Raw genomic sequence first — 17,216 nt, forward strand, 5'->3', positions numbered from 1 at the left:
AACAATGAGATTAGCAGCATTCCCTTTAAGAGACTGCTTCTAATCTCAGCTTGTTACCTGTATGAAAGAAACATGGTAGCCAGAAATCCTGCTGAATGATAGGGCATCAAATACTTATTTCCCTCATGAACATGCAAATCAGTGCATAATGTTAGACATGCATTTCTTTTGAATTTTTTTGTTGCTGTTTTGTCTCAGTGTTACAATACACCTACCATTCGATTTTTAAACTGATCCCCTGCTGATTTCTAATGTTTGCCCACTCGGAAAGAAATGATCAAATACTTATTTCCTTCACTGTATGTTCAGAATTAAGCAATCACATTCAAAATCATGTTAAACCGGAGTCCGTACACACCTGCCATCATTTAAAGTGCCTGTGATTAACCCCAAATAAAGTTCAGCTGTTCTAGTAGGTCTTTCCTGACATTTTCGTAGTGGCATCCTACAGCAGAAGCCATGGTCCGCAGTGAGCTTCCAAAGCATCAGAGGGATCTCCTTGTTAAAAGGTATCAGTCAGAAGGGTACAAAAGAATTTCCAAGGCATTAGATATACCATGGAACACAGCGAAGACAGTCATCAAGTGGAGAAAATATGATGCAACAGTGACATTACCAAGAATTGGATGTCCCTCCAAAATTGATTAAAAGACCAGAAGAAAATTGGTCTGGGAGGCTGCCAAGAGGCCTACAGCAACATTAAAAGAGCTGCAGGAATATCTGACAAGTACTGGCTGTGTGGTACATGTGACAATCTCCCATATTCTTCATATGTCTGGGCTATGGGGTAGAATGGCAAGATGGAAGCCTTTTCTTATGGAGAAAAACATCCAAGCCTGGCTAAATTTTGCAAAACCACAACTGAAGTCTCCCAAAAACATGTGGGAAAATGTTTTATGGTCTGATGAAACCAAGGTTGAACTTTTTGGCCATAATTTCAAAAGATATGTTTGGCGCAAAAACATTGCACATGATCAAAAGATCACTATACCCACAGTGAAGCATGGTGGTGGCAGCATCATGCTTTGGGGCCGTTTTTCTTCAGCTGGAACTGGGGCCTTAGTCAAGGTAGAGGGAATTATAAACAGTTCCAAATACCAGTCAATATTGGCACAAAACCTTCAGGCTTCTGCTATAAAGCTGAACATGAAGAGGAATATCATCTTTCAGCATGACAACAACCCAAAGCAGACATCCAAATCAACAAAGGAATGGCTTCACCAGAAGAGGATTCAAGTTTTGAAATGGCTCAGCCAGAGCCCAGACCTGAATCCGATCAAAAATCTGTGAGGTGATCTGAAGAGGGCTGTGTATGTCTTCACAATCTGACAGATTATGACAGCAAGGAAGAGTGGGCGAATATTGCCAAGTCAAGATGTGCCATGCTGATAGACTCATACCCAAAAAGACTGAGTGCTGTAATAAAATCAAAAGGTGCTTCAGATAAAGGGGCTGTGGAAATTTTTGAAAAAAAACACAAAAAAAAAAAACTACATGCCCAGGGACTAAATCGGAGCCCCAATCTACTTGTCCTGCTAAATTTTTTTTTTTTTTTTTTTTTTTTTTTTTTTTTTAAGCAAAACCGTATTTAAATCGGAGGTGATTTTAAGAATCTCGGTGGGTGGGGGATGGGGTTTAAAAACAAAAAGGCTTTATGGCGATTTAAACGTGCAATATTTTTACCATTGTGCTGGTTATCTCCTCCTCCCTTCCTTGTCTCTCTCCAGTACCGCACCCAGGGACTAGCACAGCAATGGGTAAACTACGGCCCGCGGGCCGTATACGGCCCGGCGGACCTTTTAATCCAGCCCGCGGAGCTAGGCTCCCGCTAGGCTCCTCTCACAGTCCGCCCTGATGACCGGTGTAGCATGAAAATCTGTCTCCTATGAGGATCTGTCCCCCTCGACGTATCTGCGCATGTGCCGGAGATCGCCGATCGGCTGCTAATGCCTGAAACTGGCACATGCGCAGATACGTCGAGGGGGTCAGATCCTCATAGGAGACAGATTTTCATGCTACACCGGACGGCGCGGGAACACGGCGAGAGCAAAGGTAAGTGAATTGACACAGGGGGGACTTGGGGACTTAATATGGGGAATGAATTACTATAGGGGGAATGAATTACTATAGGGGGGATGAATTACTATATGGGGGATTAATTACTATATGGGGGATTAATTACTATGCTTACTATGGGGGAATATTACTATACTTACTATGGATGACACATACACATCATTCATCTACTCTTGGTCCGGCCCCCGGGTCCAATATATGAACCCATTGCGGCCCTCAAGTCAAAAAGTTTGCCCACCCCTGGACTAGCAGGAAGGGGAAAGACCTTGCAGTGTGATGATCAACAATTGGCTGCGCGTCAGGAAAGGGTGGGTCAGGGATTATACTTTATCCCTTTTGCTGCCAGAGCCGGTTTTGCGGTTTTTGCACACGTTTAAAAAAAATCATTTTAGGCCTGAAGAGAAAACAAAACCCCCAAACATGATATATTTTCTGAAAGTAGAGACCCCAGGGAATAAAACAGTGGTAGTTCCAATTTTTTGTCACATTATTTTACTGCAAAATTTTAGTAAGTAATACAAGTTAATTTTAGGGCACCAAAAAAAAAAAAAAAAAGCAATTACCCTATTTTTAAAAATGTAAAATATAAAAGATGAGGTTGCAGCGAGTAAACAGATATCCAACTTGTCAAACCTTAAATTTGTGCGCGCTCGTGAAATGGCGGCGAACTTCAGTACCCTATATTTTCTATAGCTCGACACATTTAAAGCTCCTTATAGGTCTCCAGTTTAGTGTTATGGGGGAGGTCTGGTGCTAGAATTATTGATCTCATTCTGGTGTGTGCAGCGATATGTGACATGCGTATCGCAATCAACGGTTTCATGTGTAGGCGCCCCAGTGCCCAGCTCATGTGATGATTTTTGGTGACAAGTTATCTTTGAGATATCCATAGTCTAAAAGACACTGCATGTCTCCCCTCTGCTCCACTGAATGTAGTGCACCATATTACATTCATTCCCGGGGGATTGTATTACAATCTCTCAACGGGGACCCAAAAGTGACATCGTAACGTCACTTCCGGGTCAGCACAAGGGGAGGGGAGCCGACTTGTCCGCTCTTCTCCCTCCCCTCTAGCCGAGAGCGAGCCAGGCCCGCAGATGGGCAAGTCGAGCCCGGGACACCTCACACCCGGAGTGCAGAGAGGCCGGCACTGTGTGAAAGCAATCAGTGGCAGCGCTGCTTGCTCGCAGCGGGGCAAAAAAAAAAAAAAAAAAAGGGGTAGAGAAAAACTACCTGCCCCGCACCCGAAACTACATGTCCTGGGGCGTCGGGAGATCGGAATCAAACATCCCTGAAAGTATTAGTTTAAGGGTGTGCACACTTAAGCAAACATATTATTTTAGTTTATTTTTACTTCCCTGCACTTAAAAGATTTTAGTTTGTTGTTCAACTGAGTTGTACAGTTTGTAAAAGTTACATTAAAGGTGGAAAAAGTTCCGAAATGATTGATCTTGGTCTCTTTTTTTTTTTACATCACAGAAACCTGACATTTTAACAGGGGTGTGTAGACTTTTTATATCCACTGTAGGTAGGCTAAACACTTGGTGGAAAATTCACTACATACCATTAAATATAAACTTCACACAAATTTAAAAGCAATCCTTGCAGTGTGGCTTCCCAGCATTTCATGTTTTAACATTCTTTTTTTGTTTAAGGGAACATTTCAAAGAGGAATTTAGACTTAACTGATAATTCCCCTTCTGGGGAGGGATAAGGTATGAAAAAACTACTTTTTTTTAATCATGCAGTACAGGACACAGGCAAAGTATTCATAGAACTTTGGTTATACTGTAGGCTTGTACCTTCAGGTGACTGGACATTGGCAAAGCTTTTGAGGACACGCCCCCTGGGTAGCTCCCCTGTAACCCTACCCCACTAAGAGTCTTCGGTTTTTGCTAGTGTCTTGAGGTGTTGGCCTCATTTCCTTCATGGAGAAAAGCACCCTTCGCATTACCAATCTAACCCTTCCTACTCTCAGTCCTCAGCTTTGCAAACACTGCAGAATAACCAAAAAATGGAAGGGAAGGTGACCTGAACTGTACACAAAAATACGTAATTTACAGTCAAAATTTATCTGGTCTTAACTGAACACTACAGGACACAGGCAAAATATTCAGAGACCTACCCAAGCAATGAACAAGAAGGGTGGGCAATAACGAGGCAAAACAGAAATGTGCCAATAGGTCCAACAACAAGGGTCAGGAAAGGACACAACTTTAGAATTCCACTGTAAGAACCTTGTGGCCGAAAGATGCAAATGCAGAAGATTGAACATCCACCTGGTAGAACTTTGAGAAGGTACAAGACACCAAGGTGGCGTCTACACAGCTGGTATATGGAGGCCTTGTGCCAAAAAGCCTGGAAACTCCCACCAATCTGCTGAAATGGGCATGTAATGGACTTTTTTTCCCAAAGACACATAGCAAAATACATGTTGGCTTACATTAATGAAGAAATATTTTTTCATTTTATTGGCTATGTTTTGTTTTATAACAAAGTCAAAAATACTTTGTTTTTCAAAATGTTTTGTTTTTAATTTTTTATTATAGAAATGAAAAAAGACCAAATGAGTGGTGATCAAATACCAACAAAAGAAACCTCTATTTGTGTGAAAATAAAAAAAAAACATGCAACACTGTTTGCAAATGAAATTTATGTTAAGTAGCAGTGCTGAACAGCAAACAAATGCCCTTGTCGTGAACAGGGTAAAACCTTCTAGGAGGTAAGGTGGTTAAAAAAAAATGGTTGAGCTATGGAGGAGTATCTAAAAAGGGAGAGAGGACAAGACTTGAAGGTACTAGCAAAAACGGAGGACTCATGTAACTGAGTAGTGTTACAGGGTAGGTGAGCAGGGGGTGTGGCCTCAAAAGCTTTCCCAGTGTCCAATCACCTGAAAAAGGTACAATCCAGGGTCTATGAAAAATTTTGCCTGTGCCCCACATATTTCCACATTCTTAATGTGTCTCTTCATCTATACCTAAAGACGAGGCAAAATGTCTTTACAGACACAAATTTACATAAAGTCTGAGCCACCCACCTGCTTCATCTTTGTTAGTTCTCTCCTGGTGTGTTCATCATTTCGGAGATCCTTCTTGTTACCAACTAAAATAATGGGCACATTTGGACAGAAATGTTTCACTTCTGGTGTCCACTTCTCAGGAATGTTCTCTAAAAGAAGCAGAAGATAAAATTGTGGAGATCAAACATTTTAAAAACTAGCAGCAAAATCAAAAAAAATCTCCCAAACTAGAATCAGAAGACAGACTTGTGAGTAACAAAATTTTTAAATTAGTTACCGAAATTGGAGTATCCTTTGCTACTACTACACTCAAAAGGCATAAATTCCTAAGAAATGACTGTATTACCAAATATCACCAAGTCAAATCCAAGGCAGTTTAGGTTGCTGAAATGTTGTTGCACTTTCTTAAATTAGACTGCTTGAGACATAGCAAAGAACCTGTAGTGGGCGTTTGGGAATGGAGCTCCCCCAAACAAAGCTTTCACTTCAAAAGTCAGATGGGCACAAAATTTGATATACTCTTGATATACATTATATACACTGCTCAAACAATTAAAGGAACACTATGAAAACACATCAGATCTCAAATGGAGAAAAATATGCTGGATATCTGTACTGATATGGACTGGGTAATGTGTTAGGAACGTAAGGATGCCCCATCGTTTCATAGAAATTAAAAATGATCAACCTACAGAGGACTGAATTCAAAGACAACACAAAAATCAAAGTGAAAAAAATGATACAGCAGGCTAGTCCATTTTGCTGAAATTTAATTGCAGCAACTCAAAACGATACTCAATAGTTTGTATGGCCCCCCTTACGTGCTTGTAATCATGCCTGACAATGTCGGGGCATGCTCCTAATGAGATGACGGATGGTGTCCTGTAATTCCTCCCAGATCTGAACCAGGGCATCACTGAGCTGAACAGTCTCGAGGTGCAACCTGGCAGCATCGGATGGACTGAAACCTGATATCCCAGAGGTGTTCTATTGGATTTAGGTCAGGTGAGCATGGGGGCCATTCAATTGTATCAATTCCTTCATCCTCCAGGACTGCCTGCATACTCTCACCACATGAGGCCGGACATTGTCGTACACCAGGAGGAACCCAGGACCCACTGCACCAGCGTAGGGTCTGACAATGGGTCCAAGTATTTCATACAGCCAGGGTGCCATTGTCTAGCCTGTAGAGGTCATGCATTCCTCCATGGATATGCCTCCCCAGACCATCACTGACCCACTACCAAACCGGTCATTATGAACGATGTTACAGGCAGCATCTTCTCCACGGCTTCTTCAGACCCTTTCATGTCTGTCACATGCTCAGGGTGAACCTGCTCTCATCTGTGAAAAGCACAGGGTGCCAGTGGTGGACCTGCCAATTCTAGTGTTCAATGGCAAATGTCAATCGAGCTCTATGGTGCCGGGCAGTGAGCACAGGGCCCACTAGAGGACATCGGGCCCTCAGGCCACCCTCATGAAGTCAGTTTCTGATTGTTTGGTCAGAGACATTCACACCAGTGGCCTGCTGGAGGTCATTTTGTAGGGCTCTGGCAGTGCTCATCCTGTTCCTCCTTGCAAAAAAGGAGCAGATACCGGTCCTACTGATGGGTTAAGGACCTTCTACGACCCTGTACAGCTCTCCTAGAGTAACGCCTGCCTCCTCCATGCTCTTGAGACTGTGCTGGGAGACACAGCAAACCTTCTGGCATCCAGGTGGAGTTGGACTGCCAGTGCAACCTCTGTAGGGTCCAGGTATCGCCTCATGCTACAAGTAGTGATACTGACCCTAGTCAAATGCAAAACCAGTGAAAAACAGTTCCAAAAGAGTAGGGAAAAATGCCAGTGGCTTCCACCTGTAAAACCATTCCTGCTTTGGGGGTTGTCTCATTGTTGCCAAAGTAATCCATCTGTTAATTTCATTAACACCAAAAGCAGCTGAAAACTGACTAACAATCCCCTCTGCTACTTAACCGACCAGATCAATATCCTAGAAGTTTAATTGACTTAATGCTATAGTCTGATTAAAAAGTGTTCCTTTATTTTTTTGAGCAATGTATATAAAAATGTAGCCCCCAATGTAGATGCAAAAAAATGTAATGTTCCTTGACCTTTCATATGCCAGCACTGTAAATGCTTTGTTACAATGCTGGCATTGAACCCATGCAAAATGTCCTTCTCACAGCTGTGGTGATAATAGGGTGTCATGGCTCCCTTATCACCTATTCAACCACCCATACACTGGCCCTCTAGTTTATAAGCAACCACCCAAGAGCCAGCTCACACTATGACTGCTGGCTGAAGGTTCTTCAGAACTGGCAGGGTATCTTATGTGAAGAGGAAGACAGACATGTGTGGTGCATGTCGCCCACTCCTCCCAGCAGCCATGTATGTGAATAAGGTAGTAGACCCTTGGAATAACAGGGTCTGCAGATTGCTTTTTTAAGCAAGAGGGAGCAAGGCATATTAAAAGTGTATTTTTTTTAATCTGCTACAATGTAAACTCCTATGTACACACCCTGCTGTAGGAGGTTTAGGAAATGTTACATTACTTCATTGGGTTTCAAGGTATATCCAAAAACAAACTGTTTTGTATAGAGTACGGAGTACAGAGAAACGGTCACCTTAGGGCAAAGTGACATCTGTGACCAGACCACCCTCCAACACGCTTACACTTACATTCACCAAGTACATCGCAGATACCAATTGCTCCTAGGCAGTTGGGAGCATGTAACCTTCTCCCAGAATGCACTGTTTGGGCCTTATTGTTGGGACCTAGCAGTTGGTCTAGCACTGTCACCTGGCATGGAGGACAAGGTCATCAGCTCAGTGTAAGCCTTGGTAAGCATAATTGGGTTGCCCTTTTTTTCGTCCTGATGACCATTATCACCAAGACGCAGTGAAGAAAAGCCAGACTTTTACAGCTGTCCCCAGAACAAGAAGTGAAGGGAAATCCTTCAATGAGGAAAAGTGTCCGTAACATCTGTCTAAGACGGGTTTTACCCTCACTTTAGAGAGATGTATTCTCACTTCCTGTTGTGCTTTTGGGACAGTAATAAGGTGCAGTTAGTTAATGTAACAGCAGCAAAGCATAAAAAACCTGCCATGAGCCTTGTTACCATCATTTGCAAAGTACAAAACAGTTACAGAGTAAATGCTTTAAACCAAAAAAAAAGAAAAAAAAAAAGGAATCTGCTTTTAAAACCTGTAAAGATAGATAATGAAGGGTAAAACGGTAAAACAGAAATAGTAGGAAAAATAGTGTCACAGTTTAATGTGTTGTAGTTTGAATTTATTGATAATCACTCATTTATAGATACATAAATATTTTCTTACCTAAGCTGTCTGGGCTGTCAATTGAGAAACACATTAGAATAACATCAGTATCAGGGTATGAGAGTGGGCGCAGTCTGTCATAATCCTCTTGTCCTGCTGTGTCCCACAGAGCCAGTTCCACCTACATTAAAATAACCTAATTAGTTTGCACAGGAGGAGAAGGAGGATTATAGGATTAGGAGTGAACAGTAAAGATAAAGGGAAAAGTGGAACTTGAGAGGTGATCAACATTTAGTATATACAGATTGTATAACTGGCACAAATGCTGAGAGGAATTAGACAGTCAGGCTAAGAGCCATACAATTAACATGAACTGTTCAGAGACAACCCTTTTAACCTTTGTTTTCTGCCGAGTGGTCTTATGGTTTGTTACAAATGATCCAAAACCAATTGTGCCAATTTAACACAAATACAGTTTAATTAAAATTAGATCCAGTCCTAGCTTGTTCTTCAAGCTCTTTATTCAGATGATCCTCTTTACTTTCATCTGGTATAAGCTTTACTGTAGAGTAATTTGTTACTTCCTAAATTTAAAGAACAGTCACTAAGTTTTAAGATTACAAAGTAGTGGCAAAGCTACCATGGTCTTAGATGTACAGATGTATTTATAAATTGTGCTTGGATTGGGAATCTCCGTATGTTCCTGCCCAATTACATTGTGTGCCCATAAAATCTATAGCTAGAGAACAGGTTAATTTTAAAGGCTCATTTTTTGGTTAGCCTTCTATTGCCTACAGTGAAGTGCTTTTTATCTAGCTTTATCTTGGCAACATTTCAGGCGACCATATGAAGACTTCACTTTCCCAGTACACAACACTAATACAGACTAACATCTATAAAGACACCCACAGATCACCACACACTTCTACACAATAATAGCTTCTATCCAAAATCTTTAAAGAAGGGCTTACTATATAGCCAATTTATATATAGTGGTAGGATTGCATTCTCTAATGGGATGTTTAAAATAGAAGCTGGAAAGGTGATAGAAGTACAGAACATTGTTTTATATATAGATTTTTTAAAAACTATGTATATGCTGTACTTTTCTGTCAACGTATCTTTGCTTATTAGAGTTCTTGGTTTAATGTTTGAACATTAGGTGCATGCTTGGTGAAGCGTATGAAGAGTATTCTTCCCTGTGATGAATACCATTTCCAGTGTGTTTATTTTAGCATATATACTTGCTCCTTCCTATTCAAAGTCATCTGTCCTGCCCCGGATTCTCATGACTATACACAATGAAGTTGGCTGGCAACACATTTTTTCCCCTTTCATGTTCAGGGTGGCAAACAGTGATGTGTTGGAGCGCATCTCACATGGATGGCCAGGGGAAAAACAAAGTGCTGCTGGAGGCCCAATTACCAGGTAGGAGCTCTTGGAGAAAAGGGGATATTTTCTCCCCAGAATCGGCCAGACCGGTGTCCCTCAATGGACTGAAAGATGGAAAGAGATTTTGTGGCAAGTACAAAAACCCTAACATATTTCTTGATTGTCCATTGAAGGTCACAAATTCTATGAACTCTTAAACATCAGGACATTCAAAAGCAGTCGAACTGAGGAATGAACATAGCTATTAAACATCCTACCGATGTGGAGGCCATACTATAAAAATATTATATGAAGGAATTAACATCTGAACAAAAAGGTTAGATAAAGAAGGGCCAATTAATATGGAAATTGCCACAACCAAGGTGATCTCACCAAGAATCAACCTGCTGCTGCAGACCAGGACAGATAATCATTATGAAGGGACAATAAATTGCTGCCTCAGGGAGGTATGTTCCTTGGTTGGTGAACAAACCAACTGTCCACTAAAGACAGGTAGGAAAGGAAAAAAAAAAATTATACATACACACAAACACACACAAACTGAACTTGAACAGGAGAAAACTAGTTCTAGAAAGAAAGCGGACAGGAAATGAGAAATCTGAACAGACTTACTGTACTGTCCAACAGAAAAAGCCATATGGGCAAACATTTGGACGACAGCAGAAAAGTCTAGCACAGTGTTTTTCAACCTTTTCTTTCCAGTCAAGGCACCCTTGAAATTCTGCACACAATCTCAAGGCACCTCATTCTAAAATTGTAAAAAAACATCCACATACATTAGGACACCCATCATTGGAGGTATTTTAGTCTTCCAAAGCAAATACACCTTAACACACTGGTACTGGCTAGTATTCTAGCTTTTCTCCACTCCCTTAATTTCTCTCCCTCACTCTTGGACCGAAGACACAGCGGGGTTTATTTACTAAAGCTGGAGAGTCCAAAATCAGACTCCCTTCTGCATAGAAACCAATCAGCTTCCAGGTTTCATTGCCAAAGCTTCATTGAACAAGCTGAGGTTAGAAGCCGATTGGTTTCTATGCAGAAGGGAGTCTGATTTTGGACTCTCCAGCTTTAGTAAATAAACCCCAGCATGTCCAGAGAAAAGACAAATCCATCAACAGCTGGAGGCTTTAGTTGAACACGGCTAAACTTTGGCTTCAAGGAAAGGGAGGTCCCTGGTGAGAAAAGACATCACGTGACAAATACTCTCTTTACTCAGATAGCCATAGATGAGAGATATGTCACAGCATACAAAGTTAAATGGAAAGAGAAAAAAAGAAAAATGCTTACTTTGGTAAAACTGGAAGGGTACTAACACTGAATTCTTCTGCTGTGAATTGATTGAGCTCTTCATTTAGAGAACAAACAAGCTTTTTCACAATGTCATATTGTAGATCAATTGTCTATAATTTTCCTGGTATGTGGAAATTTTAAGAGTCCTAGCAACTTAACAGGGAGTGAATTGGGATTCCTTCTGATGATGCATGATGAGTGATCAACAGGAAAAAGCTTCTCTATGCATTGCCTGAGCTCCTATTAAAGTATAGGACCAGCCAAACTTTTTTCTTGGTTTTGGATAGAAGAGTTAGAACCTCTGTAAAGTTTTTATTGTGACTCAGGGTCTGTTACAGGGATTAACCCTTTCTTCCTGTCTGGTAAAATGTCAGTGGGACAGGAAGTGAAAGGAACAAAAATTAATGCAGTCCACAACATCAGAGTTGGAAAGTAAAAATGAGGGAAAAAAAAGATGTTCAGAATAAAAAAACAAAAACAAAAAAAACTTTAGAGTAGCTGAATTGGACCAGGCAAAATAACCAGTTATAGATATTGTTTTCCAGTACTCAAGAACACATGATTATCTAGCATCTGCCCTATTCCAATGCTTCTGAATCAGAAGTAAAAATATGACACAGAGTTGGAGAATCACTCCATTGGTATGTATTCAGGCCTTACCTGTTTTCCATCTACTTCAATGTCAGCTATGTAGTTTTCAAAGACTGTTGGCACATAGACTTCAGGAAACTGATCCTTGCTGAACACAATTAGGAGGCAGGTTTTTCCACATGCACCATCCCCAACTATCACCAGCTTCTTCCGAATTGCTGCCATAGCTGAGAAAAGACAAAACATATTTAGTTAAGCATAGTTTGTAAAAAATAAATACAAATAAATAAAATATATATATATATATTTATTAATTATAGTTCTGTCTAGAAACTACTTCAATGTACATACCAAAAATTAACAGTTTTTGCATAGGCTGTAACAGATGAAATAAAACTATCAGCACTTTAGTTTATTGTACAGGTTATCGCCATCCCTGTAGATGGTAAGAATACCTGGCACTTCCTGGTAGGCAACTGCTTGACATGAGCACAGTCATCACCAGTGGAGATCACATTAAAGTCACTATTCCAGCGCTCAAGCATCAGTCACGCTATTCAACATTCAAAATACTTCCAGGAGTTTCTGATGCCCGTGTTTTGTGCCCTGCGGTTACTTCAACTGCACAATCATTACAAGACACAGCAGTGATTTAAGGGCCACAAGATGTAACCACAGTTCCTGGAGGGCATTCTAAACTACCAAAAGTATTGATTGCTGAGGAAGTATCCCCACTTGTAGTGCCTAAAGAGGAACTTCTGTCCAAATTCAAAACACACACACACCCAATCATAATAAATCGCTGACTATTAGGGACTACATTTTTCACAATACACTATATTTACCAGTGAATCAGTTATTTTTACAGCACTCGCCTGTATTCTGTCAGTGGTCATTTGCAGTAAGGGCAGCTGAAGCCAATGCCTATTCTTTTACAGAACCCATCATGTCTTGCAAACTCATGCACGAGCATGAAGCACACAGTGTGGCTAATCACGGTTTACTATGCTATAGTATATAGTTTGCTCCGACTATAGCGGCTGTGACACGCATCCACAGGAGCAGATATATCACAAGACCCCTGGGATTTGTAATGACTATATCTCAGGAATCAAAGGGACTAGAGATTACGTCATTCAACTAGGTAAAAAAAAAAAAAAAAAAAAAAAAAAAAAAAAAAAAAGGGAAGAAGAAGTTTAAACAGGGCAAAGAGATGCTTTAAGCATGGGAAAGTGGGCGAGACCCCAGCCCCTGAAAGGTTAAGGTTTTAGAAAGCTATACATATTCAATGCATAAGCAGCTGTCCAAATAAAATCACAATATCTAATAAATGTGAAACCCTCACAATGCAGAGTTGCATAGTTCAGACTTTCAACCAGGGTGCCCAGGGGTCACATTTGCAGAGTGAGGGAGAGAAACTGAGAAAGACACACTGGAATACTAGTCAATATCAGTGTCCGAAGGTACGTTTGTTTTGGAAGAATAAATTGACTAACAGAGGGTGTACTATGTGTGTGGATGTGCGCAGAATAGTTTTTTACATTTTAGAATGGGGTGCCTTGAGATTGTGCAGAATTTTAAAGGATGCCTTGACTGGAAAAAAAAACAAAAAAAAAAACAAAAATTGAAAAAATACTGGCAAAGTTTCCTTTTTTCCACCCAGAATAAAGTGCTCAGCAACTGCACTTCTGTAAAAAAAAAAAAATGGATAGGATTCTTATTTTGGAAAGTGCTGGGTATCAAATCATCCAACTGCCAGCAGAACAGGAATATATGAGTTGCCACTGCCGAATTGCTTTTCCTTTCTTCACTACTTCCAAAGCCACCAATTTGGAACAAAAATGGAGGGAAAAAAAGTTTGGACTATTTTTTATTTTAAGTATAAGGGGGGGCATACTTTTACCTAAACATTTTTTACCTTAATGCAAGGAAAGCATTAAGGTAAAGAGTCTGTAGAATCTATTTCAAATGGTACTGAAGCCAAAAAAAAAAAAAAAATCTCGATAGCATTTAGGGTTTTTGTGTGAAGAAGAGACCCTGTAGGTCTATCCTATGCCCCAAAAAATAAATGTGCATACATGGGAGCTGCATAATGACTGGGCACCCTATGGCGTGAGGATGGAGATGCTGACAGTAAAAACAGCTTCCACAAAAGTTGTCAGTGGCATCTGTGGAGCAACAAGGAAAAGCATTGAGCATATATCACTGGATGCATACTTGCTCATTAAGGTGGTTATAAAGTGGTCCCGCCAGACCTCCAACCCTTATTTCTACTTTAAGCTGAGCAGGAATTTCTTTTGATCTCGTCTCATTTGCCACTGTAACATTTCTAAATTCCCTCAATTTGTACAGTGACAAGGAAACTACTAGCACTTTATAAACCCTGTTAGCAGACACATTTTGTTTGAAGGAAACTGCTAGGTGATCTGGTTGTTGAGGAAGTATAATGCCATGGAAACTGCTGGCGTTTTATAAAATACTGTTCAGTATATCCACACTAAACTGGCAAAATTATTGGGACGCCTGCCTTTACACGCACATGAACTTTAAAAATGGCATCCCAGTCTTAGTCCGTAGGGTCATTACGGACTAATAGCCTACCCTCGCAGCTATAAGAGCTTCAACTCTTCTGGGAAGGCTGTCCACAAGGTTTAGGAGTGTGTCTATGGGAATGTTTGACCATTCTTCCAGAAGCGCACTTGTGAAGTCAGGCACTGATGTCAGACGAGAAGGCCTGGCTCACAGTCTCCGCTCTAATTCATCCCAAAGGTGTTCTATTGGGTTGAGGTCAGGAGTCTGCAGACCAGTCAAGTTCCTCCACCCCAAACTTTCTCATCCATGTCTTTATGGACCTTGCTTTGTGCACTGGTGCACAATCATGTTGGAACAGGAAGGGGCCAATCCCAAACGGTTCCCACAAAGTTGGAAGCATGACATTGTCCAAAATGTCTTGGTATGCTAACGCCTTAAGAGTTCCCTTCACTGGAACTAAGGGGCCAAGCCCAAACCCTGCAAAACAACCCCACACCATAATCCCCCCTCCACCAAACTTTACACTTGGCACAATGCAGTCAGGCAAGTACCGTTCTCCTGGCAACCGCCAAACCCAGACATGTCCATCAGATTGCTAGACTGAGAAGCGTGATTCATCAATCCAGAGAACACATCTCCACTGCTCTATAGAGTCCAGTGGCTGTGTGCTTTACACACACTTTTCATTCTTTGCTTTTCCTATTTTAAAACCACCAGTGACCCAGAGGGAGCTGGTAAGTCAACAATCCTTTTCTTATCCCTCCTGCTACTGGTGTTGCAGTTAGTTACAACATATTTCCATTTTAGCAGTGCATTGCCTTTATGCGTTAACTGGGGATATACTTCCTGAACCTTCATTGTGTGAGTCTACTCTTTAGAATAAGCCCGATATAGGTGTTACAAAATTATATAAGTGGTGAAGCGCTCAACTTAAATATAAGTGACAATTATCTCATACCTAAATACACTTATCAATATAAATGAAAAATAGTGCAATATCCCCATATATAAATGGTACGTCCCTGGTGGTATAGTGATAAACAAATAATACCTCTTAAGCTATGCAAATATAAATAAATAAAAAACTAGTGCAATATCCTCATATATGCATTAAACATCCCTGGTGGTATAGTGATGGACAACTAATACCTCTTAAACTGTGCAAAAGTGATACTTGAATTCAATTAATTAAACCAATTAAATAAAATATTAATTACAATAAATTAAATTGTGATGCCACACTGTGCAAAATCATGAAAAAGTGTTCAAATAATGTCACTCCATGCTGCAATAGTGCTCTTCGTGAAAATCTTGACGTGACTCCCCTCAATAATAGCCAAAATGCCCCCTCACCTTCCACATTCGACCCTTGCGGGTCACAGAGCTTTATATATATATATATATATATATATATATATATATATATATATATATATATATATATATATATATATATATATATATATATATATATATATATATATATATATATATAATATATCTCTGCCAGATATTATTCTCCTCCACTGCCTCCACCGACCAAGATCCTCCTCCAGGCAGTAAGTTACACTCCAATAACTCCCCTCACAAAACGGACTCCGACACAAGGCGCATATGCAAAACAAAAGCAAAGCTCCATAGTGCAATACTGTTTAATGCACTCAACGATACAATGAAAAATTGCACTCACATATCCTCAAATCGAGAGAAGCAGTTCCCATGTACTATGGGTGTATACAGGTGTCCAAAGATGGCGTCCGAACCCGGAACCGGAAGTACGTCACCCCTATGACCGGAAATACGTCGACACGTTGCGCCACGATCACGTGGCTTCTTCAGGATACGTCGACGCGTGGCGCAACGCGTCAACGTATTTCCGGTCATAGGGGTGACGTACTTTCGGTTCCGGGTTCGGACGCCATCTTTGGACACCTGTATACACCCATAGTACATGGGAACTGCTTCTCTCGATTTGAGGATATGTGAGTGCAATTTTTCATTGTATCGTTGAGTGCATTAAACAGTATTGCACTATGGAGCTTTGCTTTTGTTTTGCATATGCGCCTTGTGTCGGAGTCCGTTTTGTGAGGGGAGTTATTGGAGTGTAACTTACTGCCTGGAGGAGGATCTTGGTCGGTGGAGGCAGTGGAGGAGAATAATATCTGGCAGAGAGATATATATATATATATATATATATATATATATATATATATATATATATATATATATAAAGCTCTGTGACCTGCAAGGGTCGAATGTGGAAGGTGAGGGGGCATTTTAGCTATTATTGAGGGGAGTCACGTCAAGATTTTCACGAAGAGCACTATTGCAGCATGGAGTGACATTATTTGAACACTTTTTCATGATTTTGCACAGTGTGGCATCACAATTTAATTTATTGTAATTAATATTTTATTTAATTGGTTTAATTAATTGAATTCAAGTATCACTTTTGCACAGTTTAAGAGGTATTAGTTGTCCATCACTATACCACCAGGGATGTTTAATGCATATATGAGGATATTGCACTAGTTTTTTATTTATTTATATTTGCATAGCTTAAGAGGTATTATTTGTTTATCACTATACCACCAGGGACGTACCATTTATATATGGGGATATTGCACTATTTTTCATTTATATTGATTAATAAGTGTATTTAGGTATGAGATAATTGTCACTATTATTTAAGTTGAGCGCTTCACCACTTATATAATTTTGTTTCACATATCTTGCGGTATAGAGAATAGGTGATAGCAGCTAACTCACTAGGTTCTGTGGAGCGCAGGGGGATTTCTGTATATTTATTTCCGATATAGGTGTTACTAAAGAATCGTGTCTCTTGCATTAGGTCATACTGTTGAAATATGTCTGAACCCAGAGTGCCTTTGTTTGTTTTTTCTAACAAAAAAAACAAAAAACAAAAACAAAAACATATTTGCAACTTTGTCCTGGTCAAACCAGTACCTATTTTAAAGCTCCGCCACTCGTACAGGCAATAGGTCTCTAAAGTCAAGCCCACAGTGTTTACAAAGCT

The 17,216-nt window shown here is 40.3% G+C and overlaps 1 protein-coding gene across 1 annotated transcript in view; it reads right to left on the minus strand.

Annotated features, from left to right (window-relative positions):
- LOC149462675 (rho-related GTP-binding protein RhoC) overlaps positions 1-17,216 on the minus strand; it is a 94,399-nt gene that overhangs the window by 16,422 nt on the left and 60,761 nt on the right. The window contains exons 2-4 of the mRNA XM_089676728.1: positions 11,717-11,874; positions 8,432-8,552; positions 5,114-5,244 (exon numbers count right to left, since the gene is read on the minus strand). Coding sequence (XP_089532854.1) covers positions 5,114-5,244; positions 8,432-8,552; positions 11,717-11,872 — 408 coding nt within the window. The 5' untranslated portion in view covers positions 11,873-11,874. The remainder of the gene's footprint in view (positions 1-5,113; positions 5,245-8,431; positions 8,553-11,716; positions 11,875-17,216) is intronic.

This window comes from Staurois parvus, unplaced genomic scaffold (genome assembly GCF_062004578.1).
Source record: "Staurois parvus isolate SC_StPar_1 unplaced genomic scaffold, SC_StPar_1.0 ptg000172l, whole genome shotgun sequence".
In the NCBI taxonomy this organism is placed as follows: Eukaryota; Metazoa; Chordata; class Amphibia; order Anura; family Ranidae; genus Staurois; species Staurois parvus.